This window comes from Micromys minutus (genome assembly GCF_963924665.1).
Source record: "Micromys minutus genome assembly, chromosome: 21".
Lineage (NCBI taxonomy): Eukaryota > Metazoa > Chordata > Mammalia > Rodentia > Muridae > Micromys > Micromys minutus.
The window spans coordinates 40,372,782-40,394,270 of NC_137956.1; the positions used below are offsets into that span (position 1 = coordinate 40,372,782).

At 48.3% G+C, this 21,489-nt stretch overlaps 1 protein-coding gene across 3 annotated transcripts in view; it reads right to left on the reverse strand.

Annotated features, from left to right (window-relative positions):
* Positions 1 to 1,955: 1,955 nt before the first annotated feature.
* Positions 1,956 to 21,489, reverse strand: part of KLHL18 (kelch like family member 18) — a 49,581-nt gene continuing 30,047 nt past the window's right edge. For 2 of the 3 annotated variants that reach the window (XM_080934730.1, XM_080934732.1), the window contains 7 exons: positions 18,123 to 18,321; positions 15,682 to 15,842; positions 14,302 to 14,438; positions 12,532 to 12,769; positions 8,737 to 8,841; positions 5,966 to 6,077; positions 1,956 to 5,055 (listed from right to left, as the gene is read on the reverse strand). In XM_080934730.1, coding sequence (XP_080790856.1) covers positions 4,669 to 5,055; positions 5,966 to 6,077; positions 8,737 to 8,841; positions 12,532 to 12,769; positions 14,302 to 14,438; positions 15,682 to 15,842; positions 18,123 to 18,321 — 1,339 coding nt within the window. In that variant the 3' untranslated portion in view covers positions 1,956 to 4,668. The remainder of the gene's footprint in view (positions 5,056 to 5,965; positions 6,078 to 8,736; positions 8,842 to 12,531; positions 12,770 to 14,301; positions 14,439 to 15,681; positions 15,843 to 18,122; positions 18,322 to 21,489) is intronic. The other variant, XM_080934731.1, reaches the window with a different exon arrangement.

Consider the following 21,489-nt stretch of genomic DNA (forward strand, 5'->3'; position numbering starts at 1 on the left):
TTTAATCCCAGCATTTGTTAGGCAGAGGCAGGCAGATCTCTGAGTTCTCAGTTCAAGTCCAGCCTGGCCTATAGAATAAATTCCAGGACAGCCAGGGCTATGAAGAGAAGCCCTGTCTTGAAAAACCAAAAACCAAACCAACCAGACAAACAAATAAACAACACCCCATCCCCCCAAAATCAAACAATCAACACCCAGCTCCATGCATATACACAAAGCCCAGTGAGTTTCAAGAGGGGTTTTCATACATTTTTCATATTGGTTAACCCCACCATCTCCTCAGCCCATACTCCAATCCCAGCTTAAACCTTCAAATCCCATGATTTCTGAGCCCCAGTGCACCTTTACCGTCCTCTTTTCTCCTTTGTATTCTCTTGATTTTGGTGACAAATGAGCCTCAAGAAAATTGGTTCTTAGTCAAAGTCTAAAACCATTGCCACCTAAATGACTTCTTTGTGTGCCACCATGCCCAAGAGACCTTCAAAAATTGTAATTTTAAAAATTATTTTGTGTGTGTGTCTATATTAGTGTGTGCCACATGTGTGCAATGCCCTTGGAGGCCAGAAGAGGGCGCTGGGCCTTCTGGTGCTTGAGTTACAGGCAGTTTTGAGCTGCAGGATGTTGTTGACGAGAACCAAATTCAGGTTCTCTGGAAGAGCAGGAAGTTCTTAATTGCTGAGCCACCATCTTTCCAGCCAGATCCTTCTCCTCACTCCCCCCTCCTTTTTTCTTTTTGAAATAGGGTCTCACTATGTAGCTCTGGCTGTCCTGAAACCGGGTTGGCCTTGAACTCACAGAGACCCGCCTGCTTCTGCCTCCCAAGTGCTGGGACTAAAGGTGTGTGCCACCATGCCTGGCCTCACACATAATCTTACCTACTTCTTTTCAGTGACTTCTCTGTGTACCAAAGTTCCAGGCTCTCTAGCTGTACGTTTATGGATATGCTGGAGTGGACTGTAGGTGCTGGGCAGTCAACATGGACGCTGGCTGCATCCCACTGGGGAACCAGGTTTTGTGGCGGTTGAAGAAAGGGAAAACTTGAGCACTGTGGCAGTCTGGACTGCAGCAAATAGGCAGCAGCGACAGACAAATGCAGTCTCTGCGTAGTTTCCACAGCATCCGTTTGTAGGAAGAGAAATGCACAGATGCCATTTTTCTGTTGCTAATGCAACACTATGACCAGGGCAAATTATAGAAAGAAGTGTTTATCTGGGCTCACGGTTCCAGAGGGGTAAGAGATCCATCACGCATTGCTTCTCGGCCTTTTGGTTAAGATCAAGTGAAGAGTCCACCATGCCAGGGAACTGTGGCAGAGGGTGGCAGACACGGAAGCAGGGACAGTTGAGACCTCACATCTTGACCTGACCCAGAAGCTGGAGGCAACCTGCCCCGAGTGGTGCACTTCCTCCAGCAAGGCCACATCTCCCCATCCTTACTTCTAACTGGGGACCAAGTACTCAAGTGTCCGAGACTCACAGGGGATGTCTCATTCAAACCTCTCAAAGATTGCTTTTGCTAGAGGTTCATTTGGCTTTTCCTGTATTTTCATGGGAATGTTTATAACTTGTCTGAAGTACTTTTCAACCAAATCAAATAAAAACTTAACTTACTTCTAATATTTAAAAATAAGTCAGGAGAGGGCTGACTTCAACGGTTAAGTACCTTAGGACCTGATTTTGATCCCGGGCACCCCGGGTAAAAAACACCACAAACACTGGGTGTGGCAGTGTGCAGCTGCAATCTCGGTACTTGAATTGGATGAGCTTCAAGTTCAGTAAGGATCCTGCTCTACAATCTAAGGTGTAAAGTACTCAAGAAAAGACACTGGATGCCAACCCCTGGCCTCTACACACATGCACAGGATTGGGTGCACACACACACACACACACACACACACACTCAGTCAGGAAAAGGCAAGAGTATTAGGAGTTTCGCTTTATTTCTCTTTGGTTTCTTAACACAAAAGACATGCGTCCTATAAATAAAAAGTTTTCTGTGAAACAGCTGTGGGTAGAGAGGGTCAGGATTCCTTAGTTCCATCAGAGGCTGGTCTTCAGCTCTCCTGCTGTGATCTCTGGAGAAGCCCAGAGACAGAAGAGATGAGGAAGGACAGTGGACAGACCCTATGGTCCACCATGTGTGTCGGACCCACCTCCTGTTACATTCTTTCCAGTGTCCTTGAGTGACGTCTGTTTTCACATGATTCTTCTGTCCTAACACGGATGAGACAGATTAGCCACCTGCCCTCGGACAGGGGAGTATGGAAATGTCCCTGTTTGCTCATGTGTGTTCAGAGCCTAGATCAAAACACTGGCTTGATTGTTCTTGGAAACACTATCTCCGTGTAAGCTGTACACTAGGAGGTGGGTGTGGATGCAGGAAGGCTAATCCGACAGCAGCAGGCCGGAGGAAGATGTATATCATCTCCAGTGATGCAGCCTGCTAGCATCGTAAGGACCCAGGAGGCCCGCCTGGGAGCCCACTGACTGGTTCTCAGCACCTTTACAGTCGAGGCTGGGCAGTACATTCACAGAAGGACTCAGTAAGAGGAGCGTGGATACACTCCTCCTAATAGGACTAAGAGGAAACCAAGACCCATGGTGCCCCAGTCTGCCGCAGCAGGCAAACCGAGGGGCAGGAAGAAATGCTGGCGCTCCACTGGGAGCCAAGTTAGAATTTATCAGTTATCAGATTGTTCAGTCTTTTGAGATAAAAACATTATTTTCAAGTGCTTATAGCAGAGGCCCAGTTCTTTAAGTTGCAGGGACCAAAAGTCCTTCCTTCTGAATCTATGGCAATTGCACACACTGGTAACCCTGATGGTCCAGGGAAAGGGATACCCGCAGGCTTCACATCACCTTTCTGAACCATCATTTAGGCTGATCCAAGTAGGCGGCAAAGGGCAAGAAATCAATCAGGCGGACAGTGGGACAGACTCTTTAAGACCCAGTTTGGGGCTAAAAACACATATCCTTCTCGTCCCTTCTGGAAGAGTTTTAGGAAAGTGGATTTTGGCAGCAGCAGTTGAAGGTCTGCCCCACTGCCCAGTGCACTGGTAACACAAAGTCTCTTCTCTGGGTCCCTCTGTGCTATGGTTAAGGTCCCATCCAGAGGAAGGAGGAGCATTGAGTCTCTTCACGAGGTCATTTGCCAAGATTAGAGGAAGAAACAAAATCTCTTCCTTGCAGCAGCAAAAGACTTTTTTTTTTTTTTTTTTTTTTTAAAGTCTGTAGGCCTTTATATCAGGACGCCAGCGTTTGTTGCTTGAATGTAAAGGCCCTTCTTGCTGGTCAGTCTGCCAAGGGCTGGAGAGAAGGTGGACACCAGGGTTAGCAAATGGATGGAAACTAGGGAAATGGCAGGGCAGACAAGTCACATGACCAAGCTGGTCCATGGCTGGTAGGAGCAAGCCCCTGGTTAGGTCCTAGAGGTACAAATGGTCAGTGTGCTCCAGAAGCATTGTGATGAGGAAGTTAGTCAAGGATGGTGGGTGGGTAAGCGCAAAGGGCAGACATGTTGTTTCCTGCTGGCCAAAGAGGAAAGGGATGTATGTGGGAGTGGGGATCTGTGGGAGCGCTGGGTGGTGGTGGGAGGTAACCATGGGGTGACGGCTGGGAGCTCGGGTAGAGGTGAATGGCAGGAAATGGCTCCCTAAGCCTATGGTTTAAAAAGTCCTCTGACAGTGGTGAGGAGGCCAAACCCCATGAGCACCTTGCTACAGGTCAGTCAAGAATGTCCTGATTTCAGACACACTGTGGGGCTCAGAGGGAACCCCAACTACTTTAGGAGGACTTGGGACCCTGGGATCCGAATGCAGGAGTGGGTTCCACCGTTGTCATGTTTGGTGGTTTTCCATTTAAACGTATGTTTGCTTTTAGTGTCTTTTATGCTTTCTTCCTGTGAAAAATGTTCAAGTCTTTTCCTTCCAGTTTCTCTCCAACATTTTCATGTCTCCATTTCCTCCAGTTTCTCTCGAGCATCTCTCTTCTCCTTCTCTTTCTCCGGAGAAAGATCTCACTGGATTCCCCCCCCCCCCCAAAAAAAAAAAAATCAGGCATGGGGAAGACTTCTGTTCTCCCTGCTTACTGGAGACAGGGACCAAGTCCTCTGTGCCCATGGTGAAGGGAAAGCCTGTGCACACAGCACGCTGCTTAGCTGTACCACCACAGGCAGCTAGAACACCAGGGTGCCCCTTCTCTCTCGACTTCACCCCACACTTCCCAAACGGCTTGGACACTGCAGCTTCCCATGGCAGACTGGCCACAATAAGGCTGCAGACAAGCAGGAAAGGAGAAGCATCGGCTTGGAAGACCTCCCGCACATGAGCACTCGCAGCTCTGTGGCCAAGTGGGAGCTGGGCCAGCACTGCAGCAGGTGCTCCCTGGGCTTGGATGGAGCCTGAGTACAGGGACCAGCAAAGCACTTCCGTGTTTACTGGCTGTGGGACCCAGAGGGACTCCTATCCTGTGCTGTGCATCTTGAGAACCTAAGGTCACAAGGGCAGTACAGTGAGAGAGGACTTAAGCACCTGGAAAAACTGTCCCTCTGGCAAGCTCACATGACACCCTGTCTTCTGATCCACCACTGCCTCTTCTGAGAGGACTTTCCCCTGGAAGGAAGCGCCTATGCTTGTACCAGATCCCTAACCCACCGCATCCCATCCTCTCTTTAGATGGTGAGAAGAGGGATGCAGCCCACACCAACTCCTCCCTCATGGCATGCCATGGGGGCCATAAAAGTCCAGCGGTCGGTCTCTGGGTCGTACATCTCCACGGAGCTTAGGTTTGACTGTCCGTCATAACCTCCCACTGCATAGAGGCGCCCACAGCTGGCCACGAGGGAGACCCGGCTCCGGCGTGTGTGCATGGGTACTATGAGACACCACTGGTCTGCCACAGAGCTGTACATCTCAGCAATACTGAGGAAGCCAGAGCCATCATAGCCCCCACAAACAAACATCTTGCTTCCCAGGGAGGCGGCACCATGGCGGCAGCGTTTGTTGAGCATGCTGGCTGCTGGGTGCCAGGTGGCAGTGTGGTGGTTGTAGTGCTCCACCTGCAGCAGGGAGAGAGGGTACCACACGGTCAGTAACAAGGCCTCATCTGTGGGGTGACCTTCCAAGACACAGAAACCCACACGGTGCCAGACTGGGAGAGGCTGGTGAGAGGGAGTTCAGGTCGCACGCACTCTAGCTCTGACACCATCTCTTTAGATGTTGTGTACCTGCTCTGACACTACGCTGGTACTTTCTAGGCATATGCAAGGAAATGAAGAAAGGATCTTCCCAAGGAAGGGCTTTTAGGTGCTGGTGAAGCTGAAAGGTGAGTACTGTCTCATGCGACTGTCCCCAGCACTTTCTGCCTTGGAATTGACTGATGCTGGAGCCACTACTGCATGGCTGCTGAGCCCAGCAGAGTGTCCAGAACTCACTCCTGGCGTTCCACTGGGCTTACTCTGCTGAGGGTTTTTAAAGGCTTTTCAGCAACCCATGCACACCTAAATGGGGCAAGTCCAGGATAATTACACCCTAGCTTCCTTGTGTACGTGACTGTCTAGAAGTGAAGAGTTTTAACTTTCTTTTAAGATGTATTTACTTATGTACATGAGAGATCTTTCTGCATGTCTGCCTACATGACAGAAGAGGGCATCAGATCCCATTACAGATGGTTGTGAGCCACCATGTGGGTGCTGGGAATTGAACTCAGATCCTCTGGAAGAGCAGCCAGAGCTCTTAACTGCTGAGCCACCTCTCCAGCTTGAAGTGAAGAATTTTAGATGATGTAGGAGACAGCCTGAAATCTGTATCTGGCAGTAATGGGGCTGAAACAATTGAGCTCAGGGTCTTGGGTCTTGTACATGCTAGATAAGCAATATACAACTGGTCTACACCCCACCCCAGAGCTGAATTTGGAAAAAAAAAAAAATCCAAGGATGGAGGAAGTCACCCAGGAGGGGCTGGACTCACACTGCTGAAGATCTGCAAGCCGTCATGGCCTCCTGACACATATATCCTGCCCTCGAAGACTGTCACTCCAGCAGCACTCCGGTTTGAGCTCATCGGAGTCACCACTGTCCACCTGTGGGAACAGTAGGAACATGAGATCCAGTGTTCCTGACCTTCCAAGACAGCTTAGCCAGGAACAGGCGAATTTCTCTGTCTTTCTGTGTCCTGCTAGTTTCTCTTCTCACTTCTCCCAGCACTCTGCCTGCTGCTATGCCTCTCCCCCAAGGCTCAGACCCACAGCCAGTCAGTATGGTGTGTGAAATCAGCACACTCAAACAAGACCTGCCACACACATCTGCAACCACTTAGCATTCCTTGGTCTTGTTAATGAGACCGCCACCTACCAAGTTACTCAGAGTGTCACTGGCGGCTCTCTCAGCGTTCCTGTGGTCCACAAGTACTGGTTTAGCTGACTTTCTAGTCTTGCTTATCTCTGGCCCCCCATCTGGGCCACTGCTACAGCTTGGCATGCATGGCCTTGCTTTCAGGCCATCTTTACCCCAATCCCACACAGCAAGGGGAGGGGAATTGCTTTTCCAGTCTCTGACATGGTTCCTCACTGTCTTTTTTCAGGCAATGCATAAGTACGTCAGTGTGAGTTTTGTTTCTTTTGTTTTTAAACCTGTAGCCCTGTGTAGCCTTGGTTGTCCTAGAACTTTGTAGACTGGGCTGGCTTTGAACTCTTTACTTCTGCCTCCCTAGTGCTGAGATTTAAGACATGTGCCTGCATGCCCGGTGGTTCTATTTGTTTGCTGAGAAAGGCTCTTATTCTGTAACTCAGGCTGGCTTTGAACTGGAGGCAATCCTCCTGTTGTAGCTCTCAAGCGCTGAGATTACAGGATGAGCTACCATGCCCAGTTCTTGCTCTGCTTCTTTACCCTGTAGATTTTACCCACTTTCAGGTGTTACCACAGCACATAGTGAGGTGTTTCTTATTGCAATCCCTTCTTGCCCCACTGTCTCCTTGTTTAGGATAAGATTTACCACTGTTCAATTTCTTAAATAAAACCATATGTATATGAATGTGCTTATGCATGCAGGCACACATTCATATGTGAATGTGCACATGGAAGCCAGATGGGTATTATCCTCAGAACTATGTCCACCTCCTTTTTTGAAGGCAGGGCATTTTTAAAAAATTTACTTATTTTAAGTATGTGAGTACTCTGTCTTCAGATACTCTGAAAGAGGGCATCAGATCCCATTACAGATGGTTAATAGCCACCATGTGGTTGTTGGGAATTGAACTCAGGACCTCTGGAAGAGCAGTCAGTGCTCCAAACCACTGAGCCATCTCTCCAGCCCTGAGACACAGCATCTTACTGGCCTGGAGCTCATCTATTAAGCTCTGAGGGATTCTTCTGTCTCTACATTCTCAGCCAGGATTGCAGGCATGAGCCCCCACGCCTGTCATTTTTGGACTTATTCTTGCAAGGCAAATATTTATAAATGTAAGCCATCCCCTCAGCCTCACCGTCTGTCTGGTGAGTCCCCTTGCACCTCTGCCCTAGAGCGATGGATGTCCCCACACGGTGCCAAGAACTCCAGACACAGACCTCCAGGGAAAGTGATGACAGTGCACTAAACTGAGCAGTGGGGACCTTCCTACAGATATAACCAAAAAAGCACCAGGGAGGACCAGCCTCCTTTCTACTTGATAAGAACTGCAGTCAGTTGGTTAGGCAACAGAACACTGGCTTTGAAACATGCTGATGAGTTCGTTCAACCCATCTGCTTACACTGTTATCTGAGACGGGAGGATACAAGCACTAGAGCGAGTGACTCAGCCGGGCATTGCCAGTGTTCCTAGTGTTCCACAAAAGCATCTACACGGTTGTGATGAGTGTTACAGAAAACACACATTCAAACAGGATTCCTCACTGCTGGATTTTCTTTTGCAATGTCATTTGTATGGTGAAAAGACAGACTCTCAGGAAACAGATGCCAACAGTGCCCAGGCTTATCTGACCACACAGCCTTCACTCCAGGCCGCACTGCCGTGGAACAAGCTCTCCAGACATTCCTTACCCCGTGCTTGCACTTCCACCAGTGGATCTATGTAACAAGGAGACACAGACCAATGGATAAATGATTCAGAGTATCCCAGCCTTTGTTTATGTGAAAGGGGTTCATGTAGCCTTGAACTCCTGAGTCTTCCGACTCCACCTCAAGTCCTGGAATTACAGGCATGAACCACATGCCTGGCTTAAGCTCTTTTGAAATTCCACTTAGCCTAAGAATTTTTTAAAAATATTTTTGATTTTTGTTTTGTTGAAACAAGTCTCACTTTGTAGCCCTGGCTGGTCTAGAATGTACTTATATAGACCAGACTGGTTTTGAACTCACAGAGACGCACTTGCCTCTCTGCCTTCAAGTGAAAGGATCAAAGGCGCGCGCCACCATGTCTGGCCTTTAACCAAAGATTTAAAAATCGATTACATGCAAGCATTGTTAAGTCACTTCCTGCCTGGAAGAAGCGTTAAGCCAGGTGCCACGGCATGTCTCTGCGGCTGAGTTATGGGAGTCAGTGAGTGCGAGAACTCTTGTCCAACAAAGCAAAGCAAAACTAAAACAAAAGGTGGTGGTAGGGGGTGCTGGAAGCCTAGTGAGTGCAAAGGCCTGGTCGTGGAGAAAGGTGGGCTGAGTGTAATGGTTTATATCTGTAATCCCAGCACACCAGAAAGCTGAGGCAGGAGGATTGCTGAGACTGATGAGATACAAGTCAGCCTTACTTGTCCGTCTCAGGTGAGTAGGTCTCCACAGAGTTGAGGGAGGAGTTACCATCATAGCCTCCACACACGTAGATCTGTCCATCCAGCACGACTGTCCCCATGGCACTGAAACAGACAGAATGGTCATCCCAGCAGCCTCTCACACAAGCTAAGACATTAATCTGCCAACTGTCTTTTTCTAGAACAGACCCAATCCCAGGGACACAACCAGGTAAGGGCAGAACATCAACAGCTGTTCAGTGGTTCTTTGCTCCCCCGAATCTGAGTCTCAGCAACAAGCTATGTCCCCCTCAGGCATTCAGTCCTTGATCTGCCTGAAGGGCTCACCTCCCACCCCACAGCACGGTAGGTTCATTTACTTGTTTATGTAGCTGAGGATGGCTCTGTGCCCCTAATCCTCTTGCCTCGATTTCCCAACTGCTGAGATTACAGGTGTGCACCATCATGACTAGCCTGATTTACCTCAAACTGGAGAGTTTTTTGGGGGGCTGAAGAGTTGGCTCAGAGATTGAGAACACTGGCTACTCTTCCAGAGAACTGAGTTCAATTTCCAGTACCCATAAGGTGGCTCACAACCATCTGTAACTTCAGTTCTGATGCTCTCTTCTGACCTCCTCAAGTACCAGATAGGTATGTGGTATACATACATACATAAAGGCAAAACACCCCCACAAATATAAATAAAATTATTATTATTATTTTGTGTGTGTGTGTGCATGCATGTGCAGAGATCAGAGGACAACATTTGGGAGCTAGATCTCTCCTTCCATTGTGAGTTCTTTGGACTGAACTCAATTTGTCAGGACTGTGTAGTAAGCACTTTTGCCCACCTACAGACTCTGGGCCTTGGCCTAATTTAACTGTAGAGTCTAATCATATTCTTAAAAAGTCCCACATGCTTCAGAACCACTATCTTCTAGCCCTGGGGCCCAAGAGTGGCTTCTTTATTAGGACACATGTTGCATTTATTCATCCACCATTGTTTTGTCAGCCTTGTGGAAGGCATGGTGTCCTAGGCAATAGGTTATGAGTAGAGAACAGAGGCTCAGTATGGTGGTGCAATCCCAGGACTAAAGAGGCTGAGGCAGGGAGAACTCAAGTTAGAGGGCAGCCTGGGCTACATAGCAAGAGTCTTAAAAAAAAAAAAAAAAAAAAACAGTCAAACAACAAAATAACAAGTGAACAGCCAAAGTTCCTAATTACAGGTACTTATGTGTCACCATGAGGTAAGGTGCTATGAATCTTGCTGACAACTCTGAACCAACAGGGACCCTTTGGAACACACGAAAGGTCTTTATTGTGACTTCAATAGTGATTTTTGTGGTATATTGTACAAAATAGGCCGTAGCTACATGTGCTTGTGTGTTCCCTCTGACTCCCTGTGTAATTTCCTTTGTAGTTTAACCTGTGTTTTTGTGACTCCTGCCCCTACACAGCCCTCTGTGACTCCCGGGCTCTACATAGTCCCCCGTGACTGTGACTCTGGGCTGTGGAGAGATTCCAGCTTCTGTTTGTTATACAGAAGAATTGCTGTTAGCATGGCCAGATGGGCTCTCTTCTCAAGGCTGCTTAGCGAGGGCATGCCTGAGAGCTAAATGACACAAGCCCAGAGTCCCCCGTTCCACACATAAGCTTCCCTAAAATCCTGATTACCCATGCTACGTGACCGCAGATAACCTTCCACCCTACTCAAACCTTGTGAGAATTCAAACGACAATGCCAAGCTACCTGACAAAGTGTTTTTGTGTCCAATGTTACAGAGGCTAAAACAAAGCTGGGGCTGAATAGGAAAGAGAAATACACCAGACAACTGCCACTTTTCAAGTACATATAGTGAGTCAAACTGCAGTAACAGAACTCTGAACCTGCCCCAAGAGGAGATTTAAGAAAGGTCACTAAGAAAATGATTTATTAGGCACTGATGTAAAACACATCAGCATGGATGTGAAACACACGTGAAGTAACTATATTTCCTTTTTCTTGGTAATATTAGGGATTGAACCTAGGAAAGCATTCTACCACTGAGCTACAGCCTTAGTCCCAAACACAAGGCAGTTAAGTCAGGAGTTGAGCAATGACATGAGAATGAATCAATCCTAAACCATAAACAACAGTCAAGTAAGAAGTAAGGAGAATGCTAGAGAAGGGAGCTCGCTGGCCAGCATGGGCTGGAACAAGCCAGTACAAGAACCCCAGAGGTGGCTTGCAAGATGGAAACAAGATGGAAAGCGACAGAGGGGAAGCTGTCACTGGCAGGATGGAGAGCCATGTGGGATGTCACCACAGAAGTGACTAAGAACAGCTTAAGGGAACGTGTAATTTAAGAGGGACAAATGGAACTGGGTCTATGTTGCTAATATCAGGGTATTAGCCACAAAGAAGGAGAGGAATGTCCGGAGAACTTTCCTCCCATTCAAATAACTTACCAAATCCCCTACATCAAAGCAAGAATGTCTCCCAGAGCAGACACACAAGGAGGGCCTACAGGCTGCTGTCAAACTAAAAGAGCCACCTGTGGTTGGGACATGGAAAAGGGGTCCCTCATTCACAAAAAGCTGCAAAATGTCCAAGGGCAGAGGGGGAGACACAGAAATGTGGCGAGGGAAAGAGAACTCTGAGAACATTCTTGGAAGAAGCACATCCTGTGCATGCATTGCTTCTTCCGAAAGGAATGTGCACAGACCCTTGTGTGCTCTGTGACTCTGCTGTCCTTCCGGCCAGTACTGCTGACCTTGGAATGTATGCATCACCTTTATGTGGCAAAGCCCTCCACACTAACTTCCGCCTTGCCATGCATGCCATCACTCAGCACCTCCCTCTCTCCCCCAGCCCAGTCATGTGATCTCCCAAGTAGAGAACCAGAAGTATGACAAGGAGGATGGGCCTGTGAGGCAAAAGTTAGGTCACAGAATTATACAGAGAAACCATTTAAGAGCAACTGGCGGGTAGGTTTCAGAGTATCCTTTAAGAACAGCACATTATTCTCCTTCCTAAAATGGATCTGTTCTGGTTACATGTCCAGGGACCCCGGGCTTCTCTCCTCCTCAGTCCCTACGCAGAGAGCTGGAACACTGCTCATCTGCTGTGGCCTGACAGACACCCTTTAAATAGTGTGGGGCCCCCCACTGCAGTGCATGCCCGCCATACGGGAGGACACTGCCCGTCATCTCTGGACTAAGAAGGTGACACATGGGTTACCATGGTGTCCTCCAGTTATATTCTGGACATGTGAGAGCACAGAAGTGTGGGAGACACAGGTAGCTAGACCATGTTTGATGATGTACAAGTTCAGTCCACCTTGTGAATACACATGTGCTCACGCCTGGAGAGTGTGTGACACTGCCTTACTCATGTACTTCAGGGGCAGTGAGGGTGTACGGATAGCAAGAGAAAGAAAGCACGAAGAAAGCCACCTTGGGTTTCCTCCATTACTAATGAGGTTAACACTCCTTATCCTTCAGGCTTCACCTTTAATCCCACCTCTTCCCTGAGATCTTCCAGATCTTCCAGTCCAGTCTCTCGCCCTCCTGGAATCTTCCAGAACACACATTTTCAGTCCTTAGCTGGCACTTACATGACATGTCCATGTCTTGGCTCCCCAAGTTCCTCAAAGGACAAGGCAGGTATTTTATGCTTAAGCAGATGGGGGCTTGTTCCCAGGAGGTGCTGGCAGTGGCTGGCCTGGCAGCAGGCTTTCCCCAGGCCAAAACTTGCATTTTACTTTATTATGTGCCCCTACATGGGGCTCCCCAGATGCTCAGTGTGTGCTCAGCCTGCACTTGGCTTCCAGAATACCTTCGCTTGCTATTCATGCTCCCCACTCGGGTCCATGTGTCCGTCTCAGGATTGTAGGCCTCCACGGTGCTCAGCCGCAACTGACCGTCATATCCCCCGATAGCATAGAGAAGCCCGTTCACCACAGCCACACCCACACGGCTTCGGGCTGTCGTCATGGGATGGCACTTTTCCCAGCGATTGGCGATAGGGTCGAACACTTCCACCACATTCAGGGAATCACCTGCATAAAAATTTGCTACTCAAATTAAAACAAATGAGACCACTTGTTTAGATCACAGCTACTGGGTGTTGACTATACGGAACATTTGACTCGGTTCTATTAGCTCTTCCCATGAACTACTCAGAGTAAGTGGGCCCACTAAAACCTCTAGCTAAAGATTTTAGACTCAGATGGAAAGAAAGCATTTGCTGCTTTGGGTCCTCACCCCGTTTTAAATGTGCCATGAAAGGCTAACAGACGGCCCCCAGCGTGGTTCTAGAATATACTTAGAAATCAGTCAACAGCAGTCACAGAGACCAGGAATGATAATTGAACCCTCCCATCCTCCTCAGATCCTGATGGGCAGCTCAAACAATTCTCTTCCCTGTGGCCCAGGTGCACCAAGCACTTGTTACATCCTGTGTTTGGTACTGAAGACTTCTCTTTTCCAGGCCACGCTGTTAACAAGCAGAAGGTTGCTGGCTACCTTTCCTAACCTTAGCTGAGAACAGAGCTGTCAACTTCCCCCTGACCCTCCAGGAGGCTTTCCTAGAAACGTTGACTGTCCGTAGTACAAGAGTGATGGGTAATGGTGGACGGTGGTTTTGTACTGTTTTGCTTTGGAAGCAGAGTCTCAATAACTGTAGCCCAGGCTGGCCTCAAACTTCAGACCTCAGTCTCTGAAGTACTGGGGTTACAGTGTGTATTGGGGCTGCTGATAATGGGTGGGTGTAAGACATATGGGGGCTTCACAGGAGGCAGTGGGAGGAATCAGAAAGAATTACAGACCTGGGGTACCAGCAGCTTGGGGTACTGGGTTATCTCAGTCTGATGTGTATGCAAGAGTGAACAGCCTAGTTATAGAACTGGGTGGATTCCTTCCTGTACTCGTTCTAGAGCTGAGTAAATGCTGCAGATAATCAGCACAAGGGAGGGGTGCCAGTTTAAGACTCAGGGTGAGTCCCAGTCCTTGCTCTGACCAGAGCAGTGTGTGTACACTGCTCAAGTTCCCTGGGCTCACCCTCCTCCTCTGTAAATTTCAGCTATGGTGACTTACACAATTCTCAGACAGGGTCCCACTGTACAGTCTATGCTGCCTGGGTCTTGGGATCCTTCCAAGTACTGGGATTACAGGTGTGTGCCTGGCTTCTCTCTTCTCTTCTTCCCCTTCCCACCCTTTGTTGTTGTTGAGATGACAGTAACCCTCCTGCCTCTTATTCTCAAGTACTAGATACAAGCAGGTGCTACACTGGCCAGCTTTTCCCTTCTTTTTTGAGACAGTCTTAACTGTGAAACTCAGAGTGGCTCCAAACTCACAATCCTCTTACTTTCATGACCCAAGTGCTGGGATGATAGGCGTATGTCAGCATCCCCGGACTGTCAAGCCTAATTCTTGAAGGCACCTTTAGCACTAACATCAACTCAATATTATGAAAACATAATAAGCCCTACTTGAGGCCTACTCTCCAATATCTTAAGATAAGGACAGGTGACGGAACAGCATAAAGAGGAGATTCTTCATTCAAAGAGTTCTAGGAAGGGCTCTGCAAAGGGGAGTTGCAAGATACCTGCTGAGTTGAGGCCCCCCACGGCGTAGATGAGCCCAGCGATGGATGTGCAGCATCGAGGCCGAGTCCTGAAAGCTGGCAGGTGGGGCCGGCGCTCTGGCATCAAGTGATAGTCCTTTGCTTCATCTACCAGGTCCCTGGAATGAGGTGTAAGATGCTAGGAGAGGAGGTCCACAGTTACACTTATGAGTCTCCTCCAGATCTTGGTGTAGGGAGTCTAGGAAAATCTGGACAACTCGGTCTACCAGTGTCTGTCTGTCTCATATGCTAGGGATTGGATCCAGGGCCACAAACACACCCGAATGCTCTACTACTGAGCTATATCCCCAGCCCCTATGTGAGGTGTAATGTCAGGAACTCAGGTGAGAGCAAGGGAAGCCACACAAGGCTACTGAGCTATGCTCAAAGGTGAAGAGCCAAGGCCACCCCAGCCGGGATGGCCAGAGCTACTCCTGACAGGCACTAACCAGGTGTGATTTGGGAAAACAGTGTGGGGTTAAAGCGGGAGTGTCTGGGGAAGCTCAAGCAGACTACTTCCTACCAGCACTCAGACCTAGCTCTCCTTCCCGCCCCATCACCATCCGTGGCTCACACCCTCCAGTCAATCACCCCTCTCTTGCACTTCAGCAACTGCTGCCAAGTTCTCTAGATAGACTGCCCAGGCCCTCACCTGCCTCACCAGCCCCTCAAAACCACTTTTCTCTAAGCACCTTCTTTGATAGCTACCTACTGCTGACAGAATAGTTCTTATATCTCGGTATTACCCTTCAGACACAGGGCCTCAGCTCCCTCTAGCCACATAATCCTTACTTCCTGACATACCTGCACCACACCACTGACATCCCCCTGAACCTGCTTATCCCAACTAGGGGTGCAATAATGCAAAACTGAATGTGTGTAAAAAACCAAACCCCAACTCTGCATTGTGACTGTAACAAGACAGGCCTTTCTTTGTTTTAATTGCATAACACCCATCTTCTGTGCTGCTGGCTCTAGGTAGAAGTTACACACACTGGTAAACAAGATCCCCCACCCCCACCTTCTATCACTCATCAGAGGCTAGTCACTAACTACTATTTACTGAAGAAAGCAAGGAGCCTCCGGGAAGCCCTGTTTGCACTATCGAGTCAGCTGCCAGTGTGGGTAGCATGCACAGTGTACACTCGTAACTCTCAGTGGATGAAGATGAAGAGCACAGAGACAGATGCCTTAGGGAAGAAAAGCCCCTTCTGCTCCTCCATGGCATGCATCTCTCTGTGAGCAATGTGTGAGTTAACTGGCTGCTCCAAAGTCTTCCTCCCCTGAGCTAGGTCAGGCGGCCAACTCCTCTTCTTTGCCTAGACCCTGGGCCGTGTCCTGGACAAGGCCACCTGAACTTACCTGCATTTGTGGCAACACCGTACCAGGTCATCTTGCTGCACTCGGTCTGATAGGAACTGGGGCCGGCAAAGAGGCAGGCGGATATTGGACAGCAGCTCGGGCAGGTATGGTCCCCTCTGCTCCCGGTTATATCTGACCCAGGCCAATGCAGCTTCAAAAACCTGTGGGAAAGAGCAGATGCTCTTGCAGCTACCCAGAGACCACGCTCCGGCCTCCTCAGTCTCAGCTCTTCCACTGCCTGTACTGAAACAGGTCCTCAGGTGAGCCATCTTTCCTCCCACTCCTGACCGGAATCCACAGCCTTCTTCACACATCTCGAGCTATGCTCTTAGGCCCAGTCCTTTTAGAGATAGGATGTTCTCTGCAGCCCAGGCTGGCCTACAAGGACTCAAGATCCCCCCCAAGTGCTGGAATTACAGGTGTGTGAGACCAAAGCAAGCTTAGGTCCACCTTTTTAAATGTAAGCCTGGGTTACTGTCAAAGCTTCCTGGGTTTCATTGATTCTTTTCTGCACCACAGCAGAATATCTTTCTCCCTGTTGATCTTACACCTAGCCAGCTCTAAATTCCAGCCCAGGTCAGTTCCTTTGATCACTGTCCACCTAGGAACCTTCCTTAATAGCTTCGAACACAGGACTATCTATCACCTGTTGACGGCCCTCAGAACTCAGACTGCCACTCAGGAAAAATAACATGAGCGGCTCTGGGATACAATCGTTGTTTGCCCAGGAGGCAAACACTCTGTTCTAAGTCTATGTCCACGCTGCCAAACTAAGGATCAATTTCTTTACGGCCACTAACAGTCAAGGATGGGACAGAATCTCTTCAGATATTTAAGAAATTTAGCTGCCTTTGTGTTAACATTTCAATGGCGGCCTCCTAGTGCTGGAAGCTAGACCAATCCAAGGTATTCTCAGAGGCCCTGATGAAAGGACAAAGAGAACTCAAGCTCTGGCAGACTTGGCAAGGTCCAGTATGGGGCTGAGGCCAAGCCAACAAATTAAGGTTTTGGTTCCTGGGAAGTCGCCTTTCCCCTGAAAGACTGCAGTTGTCAGTCCTGAGGCAGCTGCGTCTGAAGCGTCCTGTGTTCTCTTGCCACACTGACTTAGCTTCCTGCTGACCATAGCGCATTTTCCTGCTGTTAACAATATGTAAGATACTATTCTTCTTTTTTGTTTGTTTGAGTGCTTCTAGAACTCACTCTGTAGGCTAGGCTGGCCTTGGGCTCAGAGCTCTGCCTGCCTCTGTCTCCAGAGTGCTGAGATTAAAGGTCTACTCTATCATTGCCAGCAGAATGCTATACTTCTTAATAAACTTGCTTGTCATAGGCGATCAGTTTATGCAAAACCTCTGCATCCCAGGTTCTGTCTTCTTTATTTTCCTATTCCCTGTCCTCTCCACTGAACACTGTTCACAGCAGGTTACTCTCCCTTCCCCCACGTTTGCCACACAGTACCACGTGTACAGAGATCAGAGGACAACCTTGAGGTCAGTCCTAGTCTCCCACCTTGCTAACTGTGCACGGCTGACTAGCTGGGCTGCAAGCTTCTTGGGATCTTTTTGTCTCTACTTCCCCTCTTAAAATAACAGAGGTTACTGCTGTGCCTAGCTTAATGTAGGCTCTGAGGATTCAAATTCAGGTCCCCCGTTTAGTAGAACAAACTCTTTACCCAATGAACCAGGCTAGGGCTCTTGGTTGCAAACATCCTAAGTGGCTCAAATTTTGACTGGACCTCTCAGGAGCACAGGCAGTAGTGATGACCCCATGTTTGCTGAGCCAAGCTTCTCACTCTGCATGCAATGTCCTTACTGCCAGCCCTCAGCCTTCTCTGTCCCAGACAGCACACACTGCCCCCCTAAGGCCACTTACACTGCACCTCTGCTGATGGTGCGTTCTTGGCTCTTTGGCTGATAACACTCTGCTCTTATTTTAATTTTTCCTGACCACTCCTAGAAGGTTAAGACTTTTACTCTGCTTTACCAATAACTCCACCATACAAAATGATTATAAACAGCTTTCAAGAGCTTCCCAGGGCTGGAGAGATGGCTTTATGTGGTACTGGGGACTGGATGGAGGCTTTGCTCTCTCCCAATGGGACCTGATGCTCTCTTTTGGCAGGTAGGCATACACACAGGCAGAACACCCTTACGTTAAGTTAAAAACAAATTAGAATTAGCCCAAGCTCTAAGAATAAGGGAAATGTAGCTGATAAAAATACTATCATTTAGATACTAAAATATAGAAAAGATTTTAGGAAAATACATATAACAAAACAAGCCCTGAAATACATAAAATTGTACATTCATAATTTGTTTAAAAAAAGATGGAAGGAAAAATAGATGGGAGAAAGGATGGACGGGAGAAAGAATGGATGAGAGGAAGGATGGGCAGGGGAAGGAGTGTGCGCTCTGCTTGTGCAGATGGCCGCTGTGCTCACCGACCTGCTCCTCTGACTTCACATTCAGCTCATCCCGAGACACCAGCTCAAGCACATCTTCCAAGGGCAGGGCCAGGAACTCTTCGGACAGAGACACCTCTACAAAGTGCTGGTGGATGAAGCTGTTGGCTGCATCATACAGCACAGCACACATCATTGTCTCGGCAAACTGGCGCACACCCAGGCAATTTTTGGGGTGAAGCCTTCGGCATAAGATGAAAAGAGAAGGATCAGAGGAAGGAACAGTATTATCTTCAATCACTCTCAACATGGTTTTGAGTCCAGCCATGGAAGAAGTTTTGTTCTCAGCTTTGTTAGACACTCCCTATGGTGTGAGGTACATGACTCGGTTATCAACTTAAGATGGGCTAGCCTCAAGTTTTTGCTTCCTGGGGCATATGTGACTTTGTCATGTCCAAGTGAAATGGACTGTCAGGAAGTCCTGTGACCTGTGACATGAGAAGACAGTGAGCATGTGCTGGGAAGCTTTGTCACCAAGCCGGATGCTTTGGATTCTGAGTCTTCAGGGAACAAGTCCACCTCTGGGCACCAGGAAGGCACCAAAGGCATGGATGAGTCACCCTCTTTATACAGGGACCATTGCATACTTTATTTATTTATTTTTTTGGGTAGAGGGAGGCTGTATGAATCTAAGAGTTCAGAACCCTAGAAACAACAGCAGCAGCAGCTATTATTATCATCTTAGTGACTAAAATACTTTGCTAGGCTTTTTATACTCATTCTGCAAAATTGTTATATTTGTGTGTGTGTGTGTGTGTGTGTGTGTTTGCTTTGTTTTGAGACAGGGTTTCTGTAACAGAGCCCTGGCTGTCCTGGACTTTGTAGCCCAGAACTGACCTTGAATTCACAGAGATCTGCCTGCCTTTGCCCCCTGAGTGCTGGGATTAAAGGTATGTGTTACCATACCTGGCTTAAAACATTATTTTAGCACCTTTAACTACATGCATGTGTGAGTATGTGCGCACGTGTGCAGGTACCTGCAGGAGCCTGTCTTTCACTAGCTCCTCCCACCGCCCCTCTGCTCACTGACAGCTCAATTCTGTCCGTGAGGAGACTGTGGGTGTAGTGATGTGCCACTGCGGAAGTCACCGACTTGTGCCAGTGACACATTTGATTTCCCATCTAGCTCAGGCTGATGGTGAAGGTCAGTGGTAGGGAGCACTTATCGTGTACAATGACTTGGGCTTGACTCCCCAGTATATTGAGGGGAAAGAAACTACTAAACCAATCCAGTTCTGGGAGAAGAGTTGCCAAAAAAAAAAAAAAAAAAATCAAAGCAGTGTCTAAAAACCAGGAGGCCCATACATCTGCAGGCTGGGAGAAGGGCCACAAGTCAAAGCAAACAAACACCAAAACAAAATGAGAAGGGTGTAGGGGGGCAACAGCAGAAGAGCCGTAGGCCAGAGGAGCACTGCAGCACTGTGCCCTCATGCCCACGGTGGCTTTCCTCAAGACACTGGCAACCAACCTTCAAGCAAGGAAGCCCACACATTTGTCCTCTAACGCACACGGAAGAAGGGAGCTGCAAGTTCTCACACATCCCACAGCCAAGCTGAAGGAACGGAAGCAGTAATCGCTGGGAGAAATCAGTCGGCTGGCCAAGGCTCTGGGGCTTATGGCGGGAAGAAAGGCAGTGGTGAAGGAGGGGCCTGGGGCCAAACCAATGAGCAAACACTGAAGACAGACTCGGAATATCAAGGTTAAGCTTAAGCACTTGCTCCTCAGATGGGAATAAGACACATAAAAACTGCACCGGTCTAAATAAAGTAATTGGGTTTTTTTTTGTTGTTGTTGTTTTGTTGTTTTGCCAGATGAGGTGCCACACACCTATAATTCTACTCAGGAGGTAGGGGCAGGAGGACTGTCATGAGCGTAAGGCCGCCTGTGTCACAAGGTAAGACCTATCTAAAGAAGAAAAGGAACTGTTGGGCATCTTGTCCTTGTTTCAGTGAGGGTCTATGAAGCCTGGAGGTGATATGTAGATCAAGTTGGCCTCATCCAGCTCCACCTGCTCCTGGATGCTGGACTAAGGATGTGTGCCACCTCATCCAGCTGCTCAGCATCTTGAAGAGAAAGGGCTTTATGATACATAGCAAGTCGGGTGTTGCAGCAATGACCTCAAGAGCCCCTAGGTGGCACTGTTGCCCACTGGTGAAAGTGTAAAGAATGGCAACTGATAGTGCCCATTGCATCTGCAAGCCATTTTCCAAATGTGTGTGTGTGTGTGTGTGTGTGTGTGTGTGTGTGTGAGAGAGAGAGAGAGAGAGAGAGAGAGAGAGAGAGAGAGAGAGAGAGAGAGAGATCTAGAGCAGATCTTAAGGCAGGGATAAGCCTGGCCCCGGAGCTGCACTGTCACTAACTACAAGGGTTCCCTCCGCAACACTTAACATCACTGCCATGGTCATGTGTCAGTGAGCACATGGCAGTGCTCGGTGAGGTCGGATGTGGACACCCACAGGGGCCACAAACCATTTCAGTGGTTAGGACTGGTAGAGTGGGATGGGGAGGGGAGGTCAGCTCTGAGAGGATGATGTTCTTGATGACAGGGCTGAGGTGGAAGGAACACAGATCATCAGGCTAAACATGGAGCCTGGATTTAAGAGAACACCATATACACAAAGGAGCTCGTCCGGTTTTTCCATGCCTGTGTATAGCCCAGCCCTAACTCTCACCTCCAAATCTCTGGTGATTAAATGGCCTTTAGCTTATGACCGAGTACTGTCCCCTAAAGGGAAGAACGGGCTTATCTGATCAGTTAAAAGGTCACACAAGAACCCATGACACCCTTTGCTAGGAAGCAGAATTGTAGGAGTATAACCCATGGTCATCACCCTAAAAGACCTCACAATGGCTGCTTCTAGTGGGCAGACATAGGTGGGCTCTGGATGAGCTGCAGTATAGAAAAGTCGAGGAACTCATGAGGGTTAGGAATCTAAACAAACATGGAGATGGCCATGGAAACAGTTCAGGAGTGCCAAATAGATCGCTAAGTTAGTTTGGTGAGAAATTAGCTAAGTTATAAGCGACACTAAATGGAGACAACAAACTATATTTAAACACACAACACACACATATGCACACACACACATGCACACATACATACACAGATGATTAAAAAAAGTCATCATTTGAGAGGGACTTGGGGAGCATGGGGAGAACTGGGGAGCACGGGAGGAGAGAGAAAGCTGGGGAGCACGGGAGGAGAGGGATGAAAATGATGTAAATACAGAACACATAAGGAATTCTCAAAAAAAAAAAAAAATTTAAAAAAGGGGTGAAATTAGCGAAATGAACTGCTGGTCAGACTGAAAAGGGACTATGTCCTGCCACAAGAGTGTATGTAAGTGACC